Below are 21,301 nucleotides of genomic sequence, written 5' to 3'. Positions count from 1 at the left end.
ATCAGCCAGCTGCCATTTTTCCTAACAATGGGTGTCTTCCCATATCTGTGAAGCATCCACAACCATCTTCCCAGCTTAAGCAGAATAAAGGATTTTTTTTTTTTTTCAGCCACACCATTTGGCCCCTTCATTGCCTACCAAGGAGCTGCTGTGAAGCAGCAAAATCACTTTTCAGATTATTTAACACACAGAATCAAATACCATATATCCAGTTAAGCCAGGTTAACACCAAGTAAGGCACCTACTTGCACTAACATCTTGCACCACAGGAGTTCAACGAATATAGGAGATTATGATGCCCACTTTGCTGATGGGTAAAGTAAGGCTCCAAAAGGTTATGTGGCCAAGCTCACTAAGTACATCAGCAGGCACACTGGTAATAGTAACCAAAAGTCCAGACTCCCACTTCTAACATTCTGAAGAGGTTTCCAAATATTAGCTATAACTGCTTATAAGAATCTGAAAGCATCAACCACAAGTGGTATATGAGTTATTTAGGGTGACCCAAGGAAATATAGTAAGGAGACGAAATTGAGGAAAATTTGATCAGAATACAAGAAAAGGCTCCGTAACAGTGATAGACAAAGCCATGGAAAAAATTCTCAAGAGGAGTAGTGGAAGTCTCACTGGGGACTAAACTAATTAAGCATTTGTTCATAGGGAACAACCCCAAGTTAGTGGGGAAAGTTGGACAATATGAATTCATAGATACTTTCCAGCTCCCGTTGCTTATATGATAAATAACATGAATAGCAGTGTTAATTTACTTTAGATAAAGGGAGAATTAGCGAAAGAAAGGCAGATACTCACAAATGGCAACAAGCATTTTCTTATAGTCCCAAACTGAGCAAAATAGTCTTTAAGGTCCTCTGTGGGAGAAAAATGTACAGTCACAACGAAGTCCACAACAGTGGGCCTGTGCCTAAGGCCCTACCGCTGTGAGACGTGCCCATCCCTCCATCACACGCACGCCCCTTCAAGGGCAGCACAGGCTTCCCCGCGATACCCGCCCCGCTCCACCCACGAGGTTGGCCTCTCTGCTGGAGCGGACAATGGCGTGGCGGGGGGGAGCTATGGAGCCGCCCCGGCCGTTGGAGTCCCGGACAGGAGACAGCTACTGCCGGGCGGGGACCGGCTCCTACTCCCCTCTGCGGGCCGGACAAGGGGCTCTGCGGCCTTGGGGATCGGGCCCGCTCCTCACACCGCCCCGTGACTGGAGACCAAGACCCGGGGCCGGCACGGGGAAGGGGCAGCCCCGCCACCCGGACTCACTGGTGGCCAGAGTCCAAGGGACCCGCGCAATATAGAGCTCGAACAGTCGCTGGGAGGGAACGCGCATCATCGCCATCTTGAAAGGAGAAGAGCGAATGCTGACCTCCGACCTCTTCCCGCTCAGCCAATCAGATTCGAGCCGTCCGTCGGCTTTTGCTCCCGCGGGTCTGGGGGGGAGGGGAGGGAGAGGTTGTTATGGCCAAGATGGCGGCGGTGGCCGCGGCCCTGGCGCGGGAGGGTCGGGAAGACGCCTTCCGCCGCCTCTTTCGTTTCTACCGGCGGCGGGACCTGCGGGGCGGGCCTGACTTGCGGGGCGTAATTGATTTCTCCGCTGCGGGGGACCAGGTAACTGTGGGGAGATGCCGGCGTCCGCTGTTCTCCGCTCCTGGTCACCAGCCGCCGCTCTCGCCCTCAAGTCCCCCCACGCCCTCCGTTCTCCATTCCGGCTGAGCCGCAGGTCTCCTACTCGGGCATTAAGTGCTCTGGGAGGAACAGGAGCGTCAACTCGGCCCGGGCTATTCACTGCGCTGCCCACCTTTAAGGAAATCGTCAGTTTGGTTCCTCTCAAAATCATGAGATGAGCTCAAAACCGTGAGGTGCTAAAGACGCTGGGGGTTTGTCTTGGCTTCCTGGGTTGTGAGTCCTCATCGCGTTGTCAACTTTTCCCTGCTGCAAGCACGCGGGCTAGGAACCTGTGTGCTCAAGGAAGGTGGAAATTCTCCTGAGGGCCTGAGTGTAGGAGCTGGGCGCTAGGGAAATCGTAGGGTGCCATGTAACTAGCGCTACACTCTGAGAATTACTTGTGGCACCTTAGAGACTAACAAATTTATTTGAGCATAAGCTTTCGTGGGCTAAATATATGCTCATATATGTTAGTCTCTAAGGTGCCACAAATACTCCTTGTTCTTTTTGCTGATACAACTAACACAGCTACCACTCTGAGAATTGGCATCTCTAGAGGTTGGCATGAAAGCCTTTTAGAAGAGCCCATCAGGTTTGCTTACAGAGTATTCAGAGAGGCTGGAGTTTTCTCCTTTCCTTATATATGTATGTTAATATTCCTCTTTCCTTGCTGCAAATACTTGTCTTGAATATTTATAGTATAGACAATGATACCTTTAAAGTGGCTGCCTCCTCCATGTAAACAAGCCAACACTGGCTCCTCACGTTCATACAATCTTTCACTAACAGTAGTTGATCACAATGTCTGTGACTAGCATTTTTCCCATCTGCAACAGCAGATTTATGGGTATTTATTCTTAACATGGCAGTTGTGTTCAGTGTGATGGGCTGGAACCTCATGGAAAACTTTGAAACGCACCCAGCTAGAAATGCTTTTCCATGACCTGTTAATCTCTCTGCATTTCTAAAGCACCATACTAGCTATACCTAATCTGTTAATATGATCGTATTCCTCTTGTTGTTGTTTTTTTTAATTGTATATTATTAGGACTATTTCAGAAAGGAAGCTGTTTCCTTAAGAGTCAATCTATCTGCTGCTTATTTCCTACCTAAACCCTAAATTAGCTGATGTAGAGAAAACACATTAAGAATAGAGGATAACAACTTCAGGGGAGTAATAAACAGAAGAGGCAAATAAGCGCTCTCTCTAAAATAACACATAGTCCTTTTCAACTATGTAAGAGAAACACGCTGCATATGACCAAGGATCAACAATTTCTATCCACAAACTTGGACAAGTTTAGTGGTCCTCCAATAACGTTGTGATGAGCACATTCTGATCGTAGTAGGAGCTAGTAATAACCTCCAAATTTAGGTTGCCTAACACTTTGTACTATAATAAATTCTTGCAACCCTTTTTAAAAAAGCTTTAACACCTGCTTTGGAGGATAGGATTAAAATTCAAAATGATCTGGACAAACTGGGAAAATGGTCTGAAGTAAATAGGATGAAATTCAATAAGGACAAATGCAAAGTACTCCACTTAGGAAGGAACAATCAGTTGCACACATACAAAATGGGAAATGACTACCTAGGAAGGAGTACTGCAGAAAGAGATCTGGGGTTCATAGTGGATCAAAAGCTAAATATAAGTCACAGTGTAACACTGTTGCAAAAAAAAGCAAACATTCTGGGATCTATAGCAGGAGTATTGTAAGCAAGACACGAGAAGTAATTCTCGCGCTCTACTCTGCACTGATTAGGCCTCAACTGGATTATTGTGTCCAGGTCTAGGCGCCGTATTTCAGGAAAGATACAAAGAAATTGGAAAAAGTCCAGAGAAGAGAAACAAAAATGATTAAAGGTCTAGAAAACATGACCTATGAGGGAAGGTTGAAAAAATTGGGTTTGTTTAGTCTGGAGCAGAGCAGACTGAGAGGGTCCCTTCCAGTGCTATGATTCTATGATTGATTGTTGTAGTCCAGGAGTAGTCAGTAGGCGGACCCTGGGCCAAATCCAGACTGCCAGATACTTTTGAACGGACCATGAAATCTATTTTTTTATCATCATCACTGGATTTTTTTTATTATTATTTTCTCTGGAGTCTGTACCTTGACTATACCTTGACCAAGAAATTTGGATCTTGACAAAAAATAATTGACTACCCCTGCTGTAATCCTTTGAAATTCAGCAGGAATGAAACCCTCAGGCTACAGAAGTGCCTTTTCTTTTCTCCATGAAATACTGGTGGAAGTTTCAGAGAGAAACTGTTTTTAAAAAAAAAAAAAAAAAAAATTAACCACCGTGACTTTCACCGCACAGGAGAATGTTGGCAGAATGCCAAAACATCTAAACATGAATATTTTTAAGGCCAGGCCTATACATTGGCTAAAACAGCATCATGCATTTATCTGGGAACAGGGGCTTCTGGAGCAGCTTTCAGGGGTCAAAGAGCCAGCCTCACTCTCTACCACCACCACAATATCCCTCCTGAGAGGAGACACATTACCCCAGCAACTTATCCCCTTTTTGGTGGTGGCTCTGCTTCCCCCAACTTCCTGGGTGGGAAGGAGAAGAGAGTCCCATGATGACACTCCGTGACTGTTCTTCAGACCTACCACAAAGCCCCAGCTATCCTTGCCTTGCTTTAGGGACATAACATGGGGAACAAAATCCATCTGTCTCTGGGGGGACCAAGAGAAAAAGCCAGGTTGGGCTCCCAGACCCAGCATGTGGCACCAGCAGCCCATCCACCCTTCTTGGATAGCATTTTTCTGCTGCCAACTAATGTAGTTAGTTCGGTTTATCCGGGGTTCTCAAATGGCGTTGCGACCCCTCAGGGGGTCATGAGGTTATTACATAGGGGGTTGTGAGCTGTCAGCCTCCATCCCAAACCCCACTTTGCCTCCAGCATTTATAATGGTGTTAAATATACAAAAAAGTTTTTTAATTTATAAGGGGGGGGGGGTCGCACTCAGAGGCTTGCTGTGTGAAAGGGGCCACCAGTACAGAAGTTTGAGAGCCACTGTTTTAAGTGTTAGAAGTATGTGTTGAAGCTGCAAGGTTCAAGCTCTGCTAATGAGTCATGATGTGGGGATTGTTGCAGTTTTACTTATATATTTTATCTTTTTCTTTAAAAAAAGCCTAGGAAATTACACTTTAAAAATACTACATTAAAAATTATATTTAGGTTGCAAAGTCAAGCAATTTAAGTTAGAAAATGCCAGATTTAAAATTGTCTGGGCCATCCATCATACCAGGAGAAGGAAGCTGGATGCGGGGGAGTGAGGGGGAGGTTACGCCACAACTGTGGGGCCTATTTCTGTTCCCTCATCCAGTCATGTCTCTAGACAGAGTTCCTCTGGGCAGCATCCACTGACTTCTTAGATGCCTTTGAGGAGCAATGGGCTCTATTGGAAGTTCTCTGCTTGGTGTTCCCCTCAGGATCCCTGCTTCTTTATCTCTGACCTCACCCTCGCTCCTGTTTTTTCATTTGTTGTGCACTATAAGCAAATGATGCTTGGGTCGAGTGGTTCCTCCCTCTTAATTGAGGGGGAGGGCCTTTAGTTTTGGGCAGGCCTACAGCCACTCATCCCCAGTACTTCAGATATTGTACTCCTTCCAACTTCTGCAAAAAATGAGGTAGGGGCACTGCAGACAACAGCCTCTTCCACTTACTACCCTGATTCGCTCCTAGAAGTGGTCTGTACTGTGCACTGAATGAGGCAGGGGTCCTGTGGAAAAAATAGTAGGTAATGATAATGATTAGGTAATTAAAGACAGTTTTGTAATACATTCATACAGAAGGACCAAATTAAGGTTGCACAGGCAACCTTCATTCTGGCATTTCCTAACTTTTGAGAGCTTGCTTATGCAACCTTAATAATACTCTTAATATGGTTTGTGTTTGTGTGTAATGTCTATATAGAAGTCCTGTCAAAGTGTTTCTACACCTGGTAGGCTGTAAGACAACTGGTCATAAAATCAAATCATTTTATTGCTCTCTTACTTCCCCCAACTTCGTTTCCAATATGAAGTCCTAAGATTGCATGACCTGCTAGTTAGAGATTAATGCTTTATATCATTTGAAAACTCTGATTCCAGTCTGTCACATACTATAAAACATTGTGGTTTCTAGTTCTAGTAGCTCTTGTAGAGTGACCATTACATCTTAATTACTGTATTATTGTATGGACAAAACCAAGCTATTACTTAGAATGATGTGATTTTTATTTTTTTTTTTAAGGTCCATTATCTTACAACCTGCCATCTCTAGGAACAAATGTGTCCAGAAGCACTGCGAGACCAAGGCAGCCCTGGTGGTTTTAATGTGTGATATCTCAAAATCCATCAGGGCTAGAAACAAATGCACTATGCCTTTAAAAGAAGCTGAGATTCCACATACGTCATATGCTCATAAGCCTGGGATTTTTCAAGATAGCTGACTTTAAAAACATAAGTGGTTTTTGGTCTAGCAGTTCTTCTTAGGCAATGGTCCAATGTTTTCTCCTGAGGGCATTCTGCACCAAAAAAATAAAAATTCTGTGCACAATATTTTTATTTGTCAAATAAATGTGGAGGCTCCAGCATGGCATTGGGGAGCATAGTCTACTGGCAGCACGGAGGTGGGAGATCACCATGCAGCTCCCACACCCCCTCTGCCTCCCTGGGACATCGACTCAGCAGTGAGGCTGCTCCCAACCCTGACACAGGCTCTGGGGTGAGGCTGGGGATGAGGGGTTTGGGGTGCATGAGGGAGCTCAGGGCTGGGGCAGAGGGAACTTAGCTGCAGCCCCTTTGGGAAATTTTAAGCACTTCTAAGGGCTGGTCTACACTGGGGCGGGGTCGATGTAAGATACGCAACTTCAGCTACGGGAGTAGCATAGTTGAAGTTAACGTATCTTATTTCGACTTACCTCGGGTCCTCACGGCGCGGGATCGACAGCCGCAGCTCCCCCGTCGACTCCGCTACCGCCGCTCGCCCTGGTGAAGTTCCAGAGTCGACGGGAGCGCGTTCAGGGATTGATTATTACCCGCCAATTCAACGGGTAGTCTGGACATACCCTAAGTATTGAAAGCATCAGCGGTGTCTGATCCATTTATATGTCTCTGTTCTGTCCCTACCACCATCAGAGGTGACTCGATATTTGGCAATGGATTTATTTATTTTCCCCCCATGGGCTAAAAACGTGTGGATCTTCTCTTCAGTGAGGAGTGAGTGTAAAGCCAGACAGACTGGGCCAGATATTATTCCTTTTGTTCTCCAATAAACTTCTTCAAGCAGCTGAGTTCTCTGATGATGTGAGATGTCTCCTAGCTGTCTTGCTCTGAGGTTTATTTACCTGTTTCAATGCATGTAGATCTTTGGCACAGGAGCAGTTTCCATTATTCTGAAGAAAGGGCCGCAGTTGGTGTATTAGCAGCTTTTAGAGGCAGGAACTGGGGAGTTTGTGATGGCATCCCTGACTGAGGAAAGAATCTTCTCAGGAACATTCCACGGACAGGAGTCTCTGAGTTAATGACTGTTCGTGGTTTGCAGTAATAAAGCTCCTTTTTGTTGAGAGATGAGCAAACCAGTAAAAATGATTAGGTACAGGAAACTCCTAAATGCTAAGGATTTAGCGTCACCTGACACATTTCACTCAGATCTAGCTGTTTTCTAAAGAATTTAAGATGTCACTAAAACAAAATGTTTATCTATAAATATAGATAGATATTTGTCCTTTGATTCAGAAGACTGTAAACTGAGGCCCTGTCAGCTTTGAGTGTGCAGAGAAACTGAAGCTCTGCCTAGGCATTTATACTGCATTCATTGTGGAGTCTGAGTAGTTGAACTAAGGCTATGTCTATGCTACCGTGGTAAGTCGACTTACCACAGGGTCCACACTGTGCTGGGTCAATGGGAGACGTTCTCTTGCCTGTCGACTTACTTTGCTCTTCTCATTCGGGATAGAGTACCGGGGTTTACTGGAGAGCGATCTGCGGTTGATTTGGCGGGACTTCACTAGACTCACTAAATCAACTCCAGTGCATTGATCCCTGGAACGTTGATTTGGGGGGGTAGTGTAGACATAGGCTGAGAGAGAACATGATCAGTGAAACAATCCAAGTGAGGTACAAAGAATAACACTTAATCCTGTAGCTGCTGATTCTGATACAAGAAAAAGAGAACTGTGTGGTCTGAGCACAGGATAGGGAACAATTCTACTATCAGTTCTGGCTCTGACTCGTGTAGCCTTGGCCAAGTCATTTTATATATCATAGTTTCCTTTTCTGTAGAATACAGATAATCCTCACCTACCTCCAAAGGGATTGTGATGAGTGACAAATGTTTGGAAAGTATCAGAGGGGTAGCCGTGTTAGCCTGGATCTGTAAAAAGAGTCCTGTGGCACCTTAAAGACTAACAGATGTATTGGAGCATAAGCTTTCGTGGGTGAATACCCACTTCGTCAGATGCATGTAATAGAAATGTCCAGAGGCAGGTATAAATATGCAGGCAAGAATCAGTCTGGAGATAATGAGGTTAGTTCAATCAGGGAGAATGAGGCCCTCTTCTAGCAGTTGAGGTGTGAACACCAAGGGAGGAGAAACTGCTTTTGTAGTTGGCTAGCCATTCACAGTCTTTGTTTAATCCTGATCTGATTAAAAATTTGCAAATGAACTGAAGCTCAGCAGTTTCTCTTTGAAGTCTGGTCCTGAAGTTCTTTTTGCTGTAAGATGGCTACCTTTAAATCTGCTATTGTGTGGCCAGGGAGGTTGAAGTGTTCTCCTACAGGTTTTTGTATATTGCCATTCCTAATATCTGACTTGTGTCCATTTATCCTTTTACGTAGGGACTGTCCAGTTTGGCCGAAGTACATAGCAGAGGGGCATTGCTGGCACATGATGGCATATATAACATTGGTGAACGTGCAGGTGAATGAACAGGTGATGATGTTGCTGATCTGGTTAGGTCTTGTGATGGTGTCGCTGGTGTAGATATGTGGGCAGAGTTGGTATCGAGGTTTGTTGCATGGATTGGTTCCTGAGTAAGAGTTGTTATGGTGTGGTGCGTGGTTGCTGGTGAGAATATGCTTAAGGTTGGCGGGTTGTCTGTGGGCGAGGACTGGCCTGCCTCTCAAGGTCTGTGAAAGCGAGGGATCATTGTCCAGGATGGGTTGTAGATCACTGATGATGCTTTAGAGAGGTTTAAGCTGAGGACTGTAGGTGATGGCCAGTGGAGTTCTGTTGGTTTCTTTCTTGGGCTTGTCTTGTAACAGGAGGCTTCTGGGTACATGTCTGGCTCTGTTGATTTGTTTCCTTATTTCCTCATGCGGGTATCGTAGTTTTGAGAATGCTTGGTGAAGATCTTGTAGATGTTGGTCTCTGTCTGAGGGGTTGGAGCAAATGCGGTTATACCTCAGCACTTGGCTGTAGATGATGAATGTTTGGAAAGTGCTCTGAAGGTGGAAAGTGTGTTGATGGTGGGAAGTGATTACTATCTAGTTCAGCTTGATGAATCTGTCAACACCAGCATGAGGTTGCAATCTGCGAATAGGTGAATACAGTAGCATTCTTTCTGGCCACATGTAATTTTTCCCTGCTGCCCCTACTCCTTTAAGAATGAGGGGTTTTCCTTCTGACCTATGATGTATGATAAAGGCTCTAGCTTCTGTTTGATTTGTCATATATTCATGCCAGTTTAACAATTTGATTTTGCTCCTGCAAGTTCACTAAGGGAATAGTTCTCTGGGAGCATTCCTATCACTAGAGTCCCTGAGACACTGATACACTACAGCATAGCCCCACTCCTTCCTGACTTACACACATAGCAGGAAAGACTCCCATGCTCCTATTTTAACGTAGTTGAATATAAATCGGATAAACTCCATCTGTCTGTATTTGAAGGGATGTCAAATTTTTGCCATGTTCAGTTGCCTGACTTCTGCTTCTCTCCTGCCAGGTGGTCAGCTCTGACTTAAGCATTTCTTCAGTCAGCGATCAAGATGCCTACAGAGCAGGACTGCGGCCAGTTAGCCAGTGGAAAGCCTATGGCCTGGATGGCTACCCAGGTAAGTCCATCTGACTTCAAGCAAGACAAAACATGGCCTTGCCACCTCTGATTTAGTTGTCTCCCTCTCTTGTTCTACCCACCCTGTACTCTGTGGCATTACGCTGCTCTGGCTGAGGAATTGATATAGGTTTGTCTGTGCATGATATAAGTTGTAGCCCAAGTGCAGGAGGAAGAGGAACTGATTTAGAGCTTTGAAGGTTGGTATGCATGAAGAGGGAAACAGAAGAATAAACTGAGTTTTTTGAGCTGTACCAACTCCACCTTCCATCTTGAGAATGGAAATCCATTCACGCACCCTGTGATGATGATCTTACATTTCCATAGTACCTTCCATCTCAAATTTCAAATGCTACAGGAATAATTTCACCCATCACTGAAATGCAGTCACCTGTGGGATGAAATGTCACTAATGTTCAACCATGCACAGCAACACTGCACAACAGTTGAGCAGAGTAAGAGAAAGGGAATCCCATATCCATTTGAAGCTGTCAGGGGAATTTAGAGAGACAGACTTTTCCAGGAGTTAAATGGAGACTAAGAGACTGCAGATCCCAGTAAAAAAGGTTTCTTCTGGCATTTCTGTTGGGTATGTGCTCTATAAGCCACCCTTTGAATGTAACAACAGTTGCTGTTCTTGAAAACTAGAATTCCAGGTTTACTGACTTCTCTGCTCTGGAGCCAGCTTGCCATTTTTGAAATTGAGATTGCCCCAGGAACCATCTGGCTTAGGTAACCTACTGGAAATTTAATATTCATAGGTGAGACCCCTTCACCTCTCTATCTTGTTAACTTTGGTTCAATTTACCAACCATACATTCAGTCACTGCCTCCACATGTGCCTGCTGTCATGGCCGCCCCATAGCACCCCCTGTCAGTCTACTGTTGCACTGCAGTGCTCCCTGTCTGTTTTCCTCCCCAAAGTGGGTCTCCTTTGCTCTACACACACCAGTTAGTTCTGGAGAAGTGTTTGAACCCTCCAGCCAAGTCACAAAACACGAAGTCCAAACTGAAAAGTCCAAACAAACAAAAGGTTCTTCCGTCATTTGGGGTGTCTCTTTCAACATGCTTCTGGGCCCCATTCCCAGCCACTCTCTGGGCTACCTTTGAGAGTCTCTTTCTCTGCTCTGGGCTATGGCAATGGTCCCAGGCTGCTTCCCTTGGAGTACCATTTCCTGTGCAAACTGGCTCAGAGCCTTCTGTAGGAACTTACTGCCTGTGGTTCCAACTGCCAGACTGAGTTCTCTCAGCCCTCTTATAAGGACCAGGTGTCCATTAAGCTACTTAACTGCCACCCAGTCATCTACGTAATGAACTACTCACAGATGGATCTGGGTTGGCTCATTCTCCTTGCCTATTGTGGGTACTGGGATGGGTGGGTTTAGGACCACCCAGAACTCAGTCTGCCATGTCAGTTGTGGGGGAGGAACCACTGAACTCAGGTCACAGATGAATTATGGGGACAACAAATGACAAAACAGGGACAGGAGGGTCAAAGGTGTAAAATCAGGGAACCAAAAGGGGACACTGAACAGGGACCCCCAACAGCGACCACTGCTCCTCAGAGGTGTCTAAGGAGTTAATGGACACTGCCCATAGGAATTCTGCTCAGAGGTGCGATTTAACAAGGGACTGGAAATAGGCCTCACAGCCGCAGAGCACACTCCTCCCTCCCTCCCCATACCAAGCTTCCTCCTCCTAGTTTGATGGATGGCCATCTTAGCCAGCACCATAAGGATGTTGATAAGGAGGTCTTGTGACTTTTTGGGCTATGGATGGGGTGTGAGGAGATGTGGGGAAAAGTGCAGCCAGAACCTCAGTAAGAGGTTTTGGAGGAGCCAGAAGAGGGGCTGCAACTTGACACAGTCTATGTAGACGTGCCCCAAGCTCCCATTTCAGAAGGGACAGGCATCGCCAGATTCCGTGAACTGCACCAAATACGTGCGTAGGTTTACGGCTCCATGGAAATACCACTAACTAATGTCACCGGCAGGCCATGAAACCAGAGTGAAATACAGACTGGCCCTTCAGGTTCCTGGCCCTCTGCAGGTGGCAACAGGTCCTGCTCATTCTCTAGCTGTGCCTGTCACAGGTAGACTAGTCCTGACTCCCCTGAAAGGGCCAGCTCCCATGACATGTGGGTTCTATTCCAAGCTTTGCTGTGTGACCTAGGATAATCCCCATTTAGTGCAGTGTAATTCATGTATGTTGTAGAGCGCTTTGAGAACACCAGGTATAAATCTATCAAAGGGCAAAGCAGTATTATTATTCTGTTCCATACAGATGCCAACAGAGTAAATTTAATACTTCTGGTGAGGGAATGTCTTGTAACCAAAGCTGTCAGAAGGCAGCCCCATGATCTGGAGGGTGTGGGGGATTGAGTGGAATGAGCAATAGTATACTAATAACTTGAGAGCACTTTTTCTAAGATAGTTAATTTACTGTTGAAAGGCCTATAAGATTTGCTGGCAGGAGGTTTTTTCTGTTTATTACCTCTTTCATAAAGCTTCAACGTAAGTTTGTATCCCACTGAGACTTTAAACCTTGCTGCTTGTCTTCATCTGTTTCTGATTTTGTCTCTGTTTAACCTTATGTATCTTCAGAGTTCAAAAGAACCCAGCTGAACAAATCCTGGAAACTTATTTTGCTTTCTTTTTCCCTCCATACATCTTTTTTTTTTTTTTTAATGTGAATTTTGTGATGGTGAAATTTACCATATTGATAGTCCTGGAGAGAGAGATTCTAGAGCCACATGACAGATATAATATGGACTAGTAAAAGGGAAAGCATCCCCTGTGCACCTTGCACCCACCAGTTTGCCTCAACCCTGACCTGGCAGGGACCCCTTCTCTGGTTTCAGGGATTAATTATGAGGGAACATTCTAAGAACTAAATCTTAATCAGCCCAGAGAAAAGAAGGATGTGAGGAATATTTACCTGCCCACTCCAGCCACTTGTAGCTAGTGGTTAGCCTGGAACACTGTTTCTTCTCCTGTCATCACTTTTTCCTCACACCAAAGCTAATCACTGTCTCCACTGCTAGCTCTTTCTCCCAGAAGCCTTATTGCCAACAATCCTTTACTTTGGGCAGAATAAACCCACTGGGTATGGGATTAGTTTGTCTCTTGGGTACTTTGGTAACAGACTTCACCTGCCTATGCGTAGAGTCAGTGCTGGAGTACATAAGAGAGTTTCTCAGTGTCCCTCCAATGCTAAGGGTTTAGAAAAATGGATGGACACCTAACCATATTCTTTCTTTTTTCTTTTTGACTGCATGGCCAGGGTTTATTTTCATCTCAAACCCCTTTCTTCCGGGCTGCCAGCGGCATTGGGTGAAGCAGTGTCTCAAGCTGTACCCCCAAAAACCCAATGTGTGCAATCTGGACATGCACATGGCTGCTGAGGAGACCATTGATCTGTGGGGGCAGAGCCAGGAGCACCTGAGGTGAGTCCTGACTGTCAGAATAACCTCAGATTATCAAATAAAACCAGAAGGATTTGGCACCTAGCTAGTGGAATTTTCCCACAGGTCAGATTGGCAGAGACTGTGGGGGTTTTTCACCTTCCTTTGCAGCATGAGGCATGGGTCATTTGCAGGTTTAAAATAGAGTAAATAGCAGATTCTATGTAACATGAAGTCTGAAAATTGTGATTTGAGGACTTCAACCAGAGGATAGAAGTCCATTACAGGAGTGTGTGGGCAAGGTTCTGTGGCCTGCAATGTGCAGGAGGTCAGATTAGATTATCATGATTGTCCCTTCTGGCCTTGCAGTCTGAGTCTAGTATATTTGCAGGGGATGGACCTGGCAGAATATTGCGCAGGAAGAAGGGTTTCACACAGTATTATGGACTTGAACATCTTAAATTCAAGTTAGGTCTTTGCACTGCTTGGTGTGCACCTTTGCTAAGCCGCCTCCTTCCAGCCGAGGGAACAGGACCCTCCAGTTGCTATGAATCCATTAAATGGTGACAAAAGCATAAGTAGGATAACCATTGTCTCTCTTCATTCTCACCCTAGAGATCAGGGACTGTACTATAGTGAGCCCAGGCAGCAGGGATATCCCATCTCCTAGAACTGGAAGGGACCTTGAAAGGTCATCAAGTCCAGCCCCCTGCCTTCACTAGCAGGACCAAGTACTGATTTTTGCCCCAGATCCCCAAGTGGCCCCCTCAAGGATTGAACTCACAACCCTGGGTTTAGCAGGCCAATGCTCAAACCACTGAGCTATCCCTCCCCCCATTGTGAGGTCTCTCTAAGCCTTAGATTGGAGACAGTGCTCTAGAGGTGAAAAGCCTCTTTCCAAACTCTTTGAGTCTGCCAGACAGCCCACCTCACACTTCCAATCTGGCAATGGGTGTCCTATAGGTGAAAGGCTCCACAGCCCATTCCCAGAAGTGCTTGAGCCAGCCAGTCTTGTCTCATCTTCTAATCTTGTTTTGATTCCAAAGGCTCCGTAACCATGAGACACTTCCTATAACCAGTTTCCCTTTATGTTCCTCGTTGCCCACAAACCTGCCCATTCCCTCTCCCTTCCAGAAGATGCACTTAACATTTTATCAAGGGAGCAAAAATGCCCTGCTGTATTGAAGAGGTGGAGAGCCACTGTAGCCCCATTATGAAAGCAAAATGCTTTCCCCTCATTCCTTCAAAACTACCTTGGGAAATTGCTTTCTCTCGTCTCCTGGGGTTCAGCAGGAGGAAGTCGCTGCAGTCTAGAACTTTTCTATTGTAATGCAATTCCCCTTTTGCCCTGAGAGGTGAGCCCTCTTAAGGCACCTTTACAGAGTGCTGTAAACAGAAACTTGTCTTGCTGCTACCCGTGCTGTTGCTGATCTGAGGGTAAGTGAAGTATTCCAGGCTTTTTGTTTCTGAAGTCTTGGCTTTTACATTTCTGCATTCAATCTAGTATGAACGTTGCTTGTTAAAATCTGGTCAGTAGTGCCCCCCAACCCATCAGGTGAGAGAACTGGGGTGCCACAGTGACTTGGCAGGACTTTCCTAGGAGCATCCTCTGCATGCAGAGAGAGCAATCACATGGAGGTTAATTTTCAGCTGGTGCTGTTTCAGCTGAAATCAGCACTGCAAGAGTGTGATGGCTGGGAGAAACGTTAGCACTTTTAGTAAGCACTCGCTTGAGAGAACGAGCAAGCAAACTGATGCATGGGCACTTTTGCTAGGGGAGAGCGAGTGACCCAGCCAGCTCATCTGTCGTCTTGAGGCAAGGGCTTTTTGGGGTGCAGAGAGACTTGCTGTAGCTCCATGCTCCAGAGGAATCTTGGAATTCCCACTCCCTGAAGGCACCTGTCAAGCACTCATCACTAATAGAAAGGAAGTTGGGTTTCCTCCCTAATATTGGGAACTGCTAGCAGTTCCAGAGGGCTTAGTGCATTCCTCCGCCATCTTGCTGAGGGAGAAAAGGTGTTATAGTGGCAATTGCTACCAGGGGATTGAGGAGGAAGCTGATGCCAGCAGGAAGACTTGGGCTTTGCAGCATAATACATTATATAAGAGTAAATAAACCAAAAACCTTGAAACTCCATTGCCTCCCCAGAAGAGCCATCAAAAGCCTTTTAGCACATGCAACGGTGAGGCTTTTAAAATATGAGTGAATTTAGTGCTATTGAAAGAGAAGAATTAGAGCCCCATATATTCCAAGCAGGTTCTGTTCATGCATATCTTTGCCAATGCATCTCATTCCTGACCCACAGCCCTCTCCTTTTCCAGTCCTGAGCAACTCCCACTCCCAGAGCTCTGCTCTGATGCATCTCATGCATGCTCTGCAGTTCCCCCTGCTATTAATTAACTGGGCACCCCGCACAGTTCTGCTAATGCATTTCAGTTTTAATCTGTAGGCTCCCTGCTATTTCAATTTTGTTCCCCTTCCACATACACAGCTCTGCTCTACTGATACCCCTCAATACCTGCAGCACCCCTGGCTATTCCAGTCCTAGGAATTTATCATTTCCAAGAGTATGAAACATCACCTTCCTTTCCACAGCAACCACTTGTGAAATTACACATAAAGTATTAAGGCCTCAGGGCAAATAAGCTGTTGAACATGTAAGAAGTGGAGATCCTGGTGTCAAAGAAATACCTCTAGCATTGTAACAAAAAACAGGTGAAGAGAAACATTGAAAATGGAGGTACTGGTAGAATTGTTTTTTAATTGCACACATTAAGTTCTCCTTGAAGTGCGCGGGAATCGTGGGTTCTCCATCCTTTAAGTGCAGTGCCGTGTGGCTCTAGGCTCCACAGGTTACTCAGTCCAACAGATATTTGAAAGTTACTGTATTGCTGCATTACAGTAACTGCAGTTCCCTGTATTGTACCTTGAAGAAGGAAACTGGAACGGGAGCTGTGGAAGTTGGCCTTTAAAGGCCTGTCCATGGTGTAGACTAGAAGCTGTGCTACCATCTACAGACCTGCCATTTAGAGGGCAAAAAAAGTGGAAAGGCAACAGCCAAACATTGAAGTTTGGGTCAGACTTGGCAGTGGCAGCACAAACAGCATGCTTCTTGTTTGCTGAGAGAGAAGGTGTGTAATTGGGTTAACAAGCCTTATAGTTGAAAGCCAACCTCCCTGGCACTATTATTTATCAAAATGCTTGGATACAGATCCTTTTGCACAGCAGAGCGAACAGTAATAAAATAATAGAGGAGCTGCAGATGCTGGGATAAATGATTTGGAGGTGTTTCATCTGCATGCAGCCCCCACCATATTTGCCACTGACATGCTGTCATGTGACTGTCTTCCTTAAGAATACTTTGGGGGACTCTCTTTTTGTCCTGCATGCGAGTCTGGATGGTTGTCAGCAGTATTCTAGAATTATAGGTATTACAAGACGGAGCAGACTTGTTAATTCATCCATCATATATCCCACAGCCAATGCGGTATTACTCCTTTCATGACGTCTTCTGGTCAGTCTGTCATCAACACTTTCTGTAAATGCACCAACCAACAGAGAATCTATCCCTTCTCTCTGGTGACTGTTACACAGCCTGACCCATCTAACTCACTGTCCTCTAGTTCAGCCTAAATATTACCTTTCTTAATTTCATCCCTTTTTTCTAGTTATACCCCATGTGTTGCCCTACATAATTCTTCCTCCTCTTTTTTGTTTACACCCTTCAGATGTTCATAGGCTGAGAGATTCCCTCCCCACATTAGCTGTGGTTTAGCCAAGCACTACATATTTAGTTTTTTCCATACCTTTTGAAGTTACTCCTTCAGTCCACTGATCACCTCTGTTGCTCCCATGATAACTCCAGTAGCTTCTATATTGAAAGTGAAGTGATGGCAGTTTGTTCCAGGCCCCTAGATTTTGTACAAATGTCATAAACTGAACTTTCAGAGCAACTGTGCCAAGGAAAAGATTTGGGCACTGTAAGTGAAAGATCCACTGTGAGATGTTTAATGTGCTGTTGTACGGGTGAATGTCTCCCATTTCTACATGCAGCAATGTCAGAGAATGTCAAGGAAGGAAATAAATGTCCATTCTATTATCTCTTTACATTTTTGTCTTTTAGGAGCAAAGGTTCCAGCAAACGGGAGCCCAGAAGTTTACTGGAGAAGCTGCGCTGGGTGACCTTAGGTTACCATTATAATTGGGATACCAAGGTATTTGAGGGGAATCACTCTTTTGTCTCTCCTTTTTACTGCATGCTCTGAATGGAGGGTGCAGCTCTGTCAGAAAGGGAGGGGAGAAGGACATCCCAAAATGCAATGGCAGGGAAATCCGTATAGCCCCACAAGGCTCTGTCTCAAGAAGGGCCTTGAGCCAAAGCTTGATTTCATGGGAGTTTAAATCCTATGCTTGGGTGTTGGGGGTTTAATGGCAGATGTGTGTTGCCATGTGTCATTTCCTTTGGAAGGTAGTGCAGTGGGGCACATCTGGCCTGCAGGCCTGAGCCTCTGTTCAGAGTATCTCTTCCTCACTGAAAGGAGGTGGCCTTTGAAACATTATAACTTGGTAATTGGACATAAGGGTGGGGCATATCTCCTGATCTTGGGTATGTGAAGGTGGGCTATTTCTGAGGGCAGGTCTACACTACAGCTTAAGTCGATATAACTTACGTCGCTTAGGGGTGTGAAAAAGCCACCCCCTGAACGACACAAGTTACAGTGACCTAAGCAGTGTCCACACCGGCGCTATGTCGGTGGGGGAGATGCTCTCCCGCCAATATAGCTTCTGCCTCCCACAGAGGTGGAGTAATTATCCCAATGGGAGAGCTCTCTCCTGTTGACATAGAGCCTCTTCACGCTGTGCCGATGTAGCACTTCTAGTGTAGGCTAGCCGTAAAAAAACATTACCTCTTGGTAAAGGGTAGAGGAGATTGTTGCTGGGGTGGCTGTGAACTTCAAGCCTGAAGCAATAGCAAAGCCTCGCCAGCCAGCAGGAATCATGTGGCTGTTGAAGATCTCGGAGACAAAAATGGCCTTTCTAATCAGACTCTCAATCTGAGGGAGGCTGGGAGAGGAATGGAGAACAGAGCAAGAGCACAGTCTATCAGCGCGCTGCAGACACACTTAGCCAAATTACCTGCAGCCTTATCTGTACAGAGTGAGCCTATTACTGAACAGCCTTAATGAAAATGCATCTGCTCCCTCCCAGTCTCCCCAGTCGGAGATATTCAGTGGGGAATGGAAAAGTGGAAGTGGTGGGGTTGCAGTTCTCTGTTTGATTTTTTTTTTTTTCTCTTCCCAACTTGGAGGCAGAGCTAGTTGGCTCTGGGCTTTGGTGATGGGATACACAGAGCCTTTCACCTCTAGGTTTGTCAACCTGAAGTAATGACTAAGTAGGTCATCTCTGACAGCTGCTCAGTAGCCCATATAAACTGTTGTGTCTCCGTGCAGTTCCTAGTGGCCTCAGGTCTACCACCGAAACCGCCACATCACACGGCAGTAATTAGCATGCATGTCTAATGGCAGTCTCAGCACAGACCCAGAATTGAATGGGCCACTGAGCCTGAATTTATTTCGTTCCCTCCAAGGGTGTTCATCCAGAGCAGGATGTGAGGGACGTTTGCCTTGCTGCTGCCCATGTGTGACCATTCTGGGATAATATAAGATGTCACTCTCCAGCTGTTAACCTTGCTCTAGCATGCAATAAACTGTAAAACAAGCCCCTGAGTTCTCACTAAATGTTTTTAAAAATTGATTTTACTGCTCTTGGGTTCCGTTTTTCCTGAGCATTTCTCTTCTCTATGCCCTCCCTTTTCCAGAAGTACTCAGCAGATCACTACACTCCTTTCCCTTCAGACCTTGCTTTTTTGTCAGAGCAAGTGGCTGCTGCGTGTGGGTTCCAGGGCTTCCAAGCTGAGGCAGGGATCCTGAACTACTATCACTTTGATTCTTCGCTGGGAATTCATGTGGATGAATCTGAGCTGGACCATTCTCAGCCTCTCTTATCATTCAGGTGAGCCGGGGAAAGGGCTTGTGTACTGTGGAGGGGCGGCACATCATTTATCTTCTACTGAATGCATGTTTTTGTAAACTAACTTAAGGTTACAGGAGACCCATGAAACTTAGTGGCAAATTGTCTGTTTGTAACCTTTCACCTCTGGAGACTTGAAGAGCAGGGATGCTGTAAGTCAGGAGTGAGGTGCATAAGCAGAGCTGTGCAGGGAAAGGGCACAGGATTTGAATTACAGTGGCTGCTGCTCCTCAGGATTGGGGGCACATCAGCAGAGTTGGAGACCCAAGACTGGAGTAGCTGAATGGTAGGGGAGTGCTGAAGGGCAGGAATGAAATCCATCAGCAGAGCTCCTGCCCAACTTAAACCAGTGCACAGTTAACCTGTTTTATGTGCACTAAACTTGAAATGGTAACAGAGGGTCCATCGGGCCTATAAAGAGGAATTTAGCTGATTAAAATCCTCCTGTTTCTGCACATTATTATTTCACTAACTGAGCTTTCCCTTCTGTGTGTGTTTTCTCTCTCCCACCCACAACCTCTCATGCTTCCCAGTTTTGGACAATCCTCCATATTTTTGTTGGGGGGCCTGAAGCGTGATGAAGCCCCGACAGCCATGTTCATGCACAGTGGGGACATCATGGTAATGTCCGGGTTCAGCCGCCTGCTGTACCATGCTGTCCCACGGGTCCTCCCCAACCCTGAGGGGACAGCTTTGCCTTTGTGCCTGGAGCAGGCATTCCCCTCAGACTTTCCTGACTGCTCAGTCATTGAGCACTGCTCTGAAGAGGACTGGCAGATCTGTACCAAGTATTTGCAGACTTCCCGCATTAACATGACCATCAGACAGGTGCTGGCTGTAGGTCAGAGCTTTCCAGATGAGTCCAGGAGAGAGAGAGAACGGGATGCAACCTCTGAAAGCTGTTACCACCAGGAAGATGGTGAAATCAAGCGGCACAAACTGAATACAGACAGCTGAGATCTGGAGAACACTCTTGGGCCTTTGGCTTGGACTGGGCCGGTAACTCCCAGGTGGGGCAGATGGTTCAGGTGACCACATGGAGCCCCATCCAGTTGTGGAGGGAATAGGGGACTCCAGCAGAATAGTTGTGATCTTTAGTGGTAAGATGGCGGTGGTGGGAACAAGAGGTGGGACTGAAGGGGAGGAAGGATGCTCATGTGGCCAAAGCATAGGGCTGGGACTTGCTTCTGTTTCCAGCTTTGTCATAAAATTACTGTGTGACATTGGGCAAATAACTTCCTCTCTGGACCTTAGTTTCCCCATCTGTAAAATACCCCCATCACAGGGATTTTGAGGCTCAATTCATTAAAGCTTGCTAAAGCACTTTGAGATTCTTGGATAGGAGGTGCTAGCAAAGGGAAGGGTGTGGTTGTTCTTATGTTAAAGTAAATTATTTGATTTACAAAGCGCAGTTGAAGTGCACTGCTGAGCAAGCACAAGTTTGAATGGCAACATGTGTCTGAATGAGCATCTGCTTACAGCGCTTTTAATATGGGGCCATATCTGCAGCTCATACTGACTCAGCTCTCAGAAGCCAGAGGCTACCCTAAACATGCTCTGCAGAAGGCTTGCTGTATTAGCTGGAGTCCTGCCCTCTGGCTGGCTGTTTACACCCCACAACCTGCAGCAGAGACTTCTCTCATGAGTAGGACTGGGCTCTTTAAATACCTCAGGTTTTAGAGCACAATAATTAGGGCCAGGCTTCCCTGGAATACCTACTGATTTCTGTTCAGGCCTCCTCCCCATGCCCCTTGTGTGACTGAGCCCTAGACCCCATTCTTCAGAATCGATCCCTCTAGTTGTCTGCAGAATGTGGTCTCTGCAGTCCCTGCTTGGCTCCTTTAAGGAGCAGCATGAGGAGAATGGCTTACAAGCAGGAACAATGAAGTTGTAAATTAAGTACCCAAAAAAGAAATTAATCAGTGACTATCGCTATTGCCCAAAAGGTAATTGTATTTAAACAAAATAAGGAAAACACTGGCTTCTGTGCCCATCTTCTTTAGAACTCAGACCTTCCTATCTGCTTTTTAATGCAATTTTAATTGTTTGAGGGCAACGCTCTATCCCAGGGGTATTTTGTCATGCTTTCCTCATGAATACACTTACTCTGTTTTTAAATTAAAGATTTCTATCTCTCTTGGA

General features: G+C 45.8%; 2 protein-coding genes across 2 annotated transcripts in view; one reads left to right on the top strand and one right to left on the bottom strand.

Moving 5' to 3' along the window:
• SLIRP (SRA stem-loop interacting RNA binding protein) overlaps nucleotides 1-1,383 on the bottom strand; it is a 6,296-nt gene extending 4,913 nt beyond the window's left edge. Inside the window, exons 1-2 of the mRNA XM_054024929.1 lie at nucleotides 1,273-1,383; nucleotides 811-869 (exon numbers count right to left, since the gene is read on the bottom strand). Coding sequence (XP_053880904.1) covers nucleotides 811-869; nucleotides 1,273-1,348 — 135 coding nt within the window. The 5' untranslated portion in view covers nucleotides 1,349-1,383. The remainder of the gene's footprint in view (nucleotides 1-810; nucleotides 870-1,272) is intronic.
• ALKBH1 (alkB homolog 1, histone H2A dioxygenase) lies at nucleotides 1,382-21,301 on the top strand. The gene is made up of 6 exons (XM_054024927.1): nucleotides 1,382-1,617; nucleotides 9,618-9,726; nucleotides 13,008-13,170; nucleotides 17,253-17,343; nucleotides 18,948-19,141; nucleotides 19,693-21,301. The coding sequence occupies exons 1-6, from the start codon at nucleotides 1,468-1,470 to the stop codon at nucleotides 20,114-20,116; spliced, it is 1,131 nt and encodes a 376-aa protein (XP_053880902.1). The 5' UTR covers nucleotides 1,382-1,467; the 3' UTR covers nucleotides 20,117-21,301.

This window comes from Malaclemys terrapin, chromosome 4, assembly GCF_027887155.1.
Source record: "Malaclemys terrapin pileata isolate rMalTer1 chromosome 4, rMalTer1.hap1, whole genome shotgun sequence".
In the NCBI taxonomy this organism is placed as follows: domain Eukaryota; kingdom Metazoa; phylum Chordata; order Testudines; family Emydidae; genus Malaclemys; species Malaclemys terrapin.
Note: the sequence above shows the minus strand (reverse complement) of the source record. Positions and strands in the feature narration are given on the sequence as shown.

Bases quoted from the DNA above. Each gene is read 5' to 3' on its own strand.
- ALKBH1 (XM_054024927.1), top strand. From the start codon at position 1,468: ATGGCCAAGATGGCGGCGGTGGCCGCGGCCCTGGCGCGGGAGGGTCGG. The intron at 17,344-18,947 runs GTATTTGAGGGG...TCCCTTTTCCAG, and splicing joins ATTATAATTGGGATACCAAG to AAGTACTCAGCAGATCACTA. The intron at 19,142-19,692 runs GTGAGCCGGGGA...CATGCTTCCCAG, and splicing joins CAGCCTCTCTTATCATTCAG to TTTTGGACAATCCTCCATAT.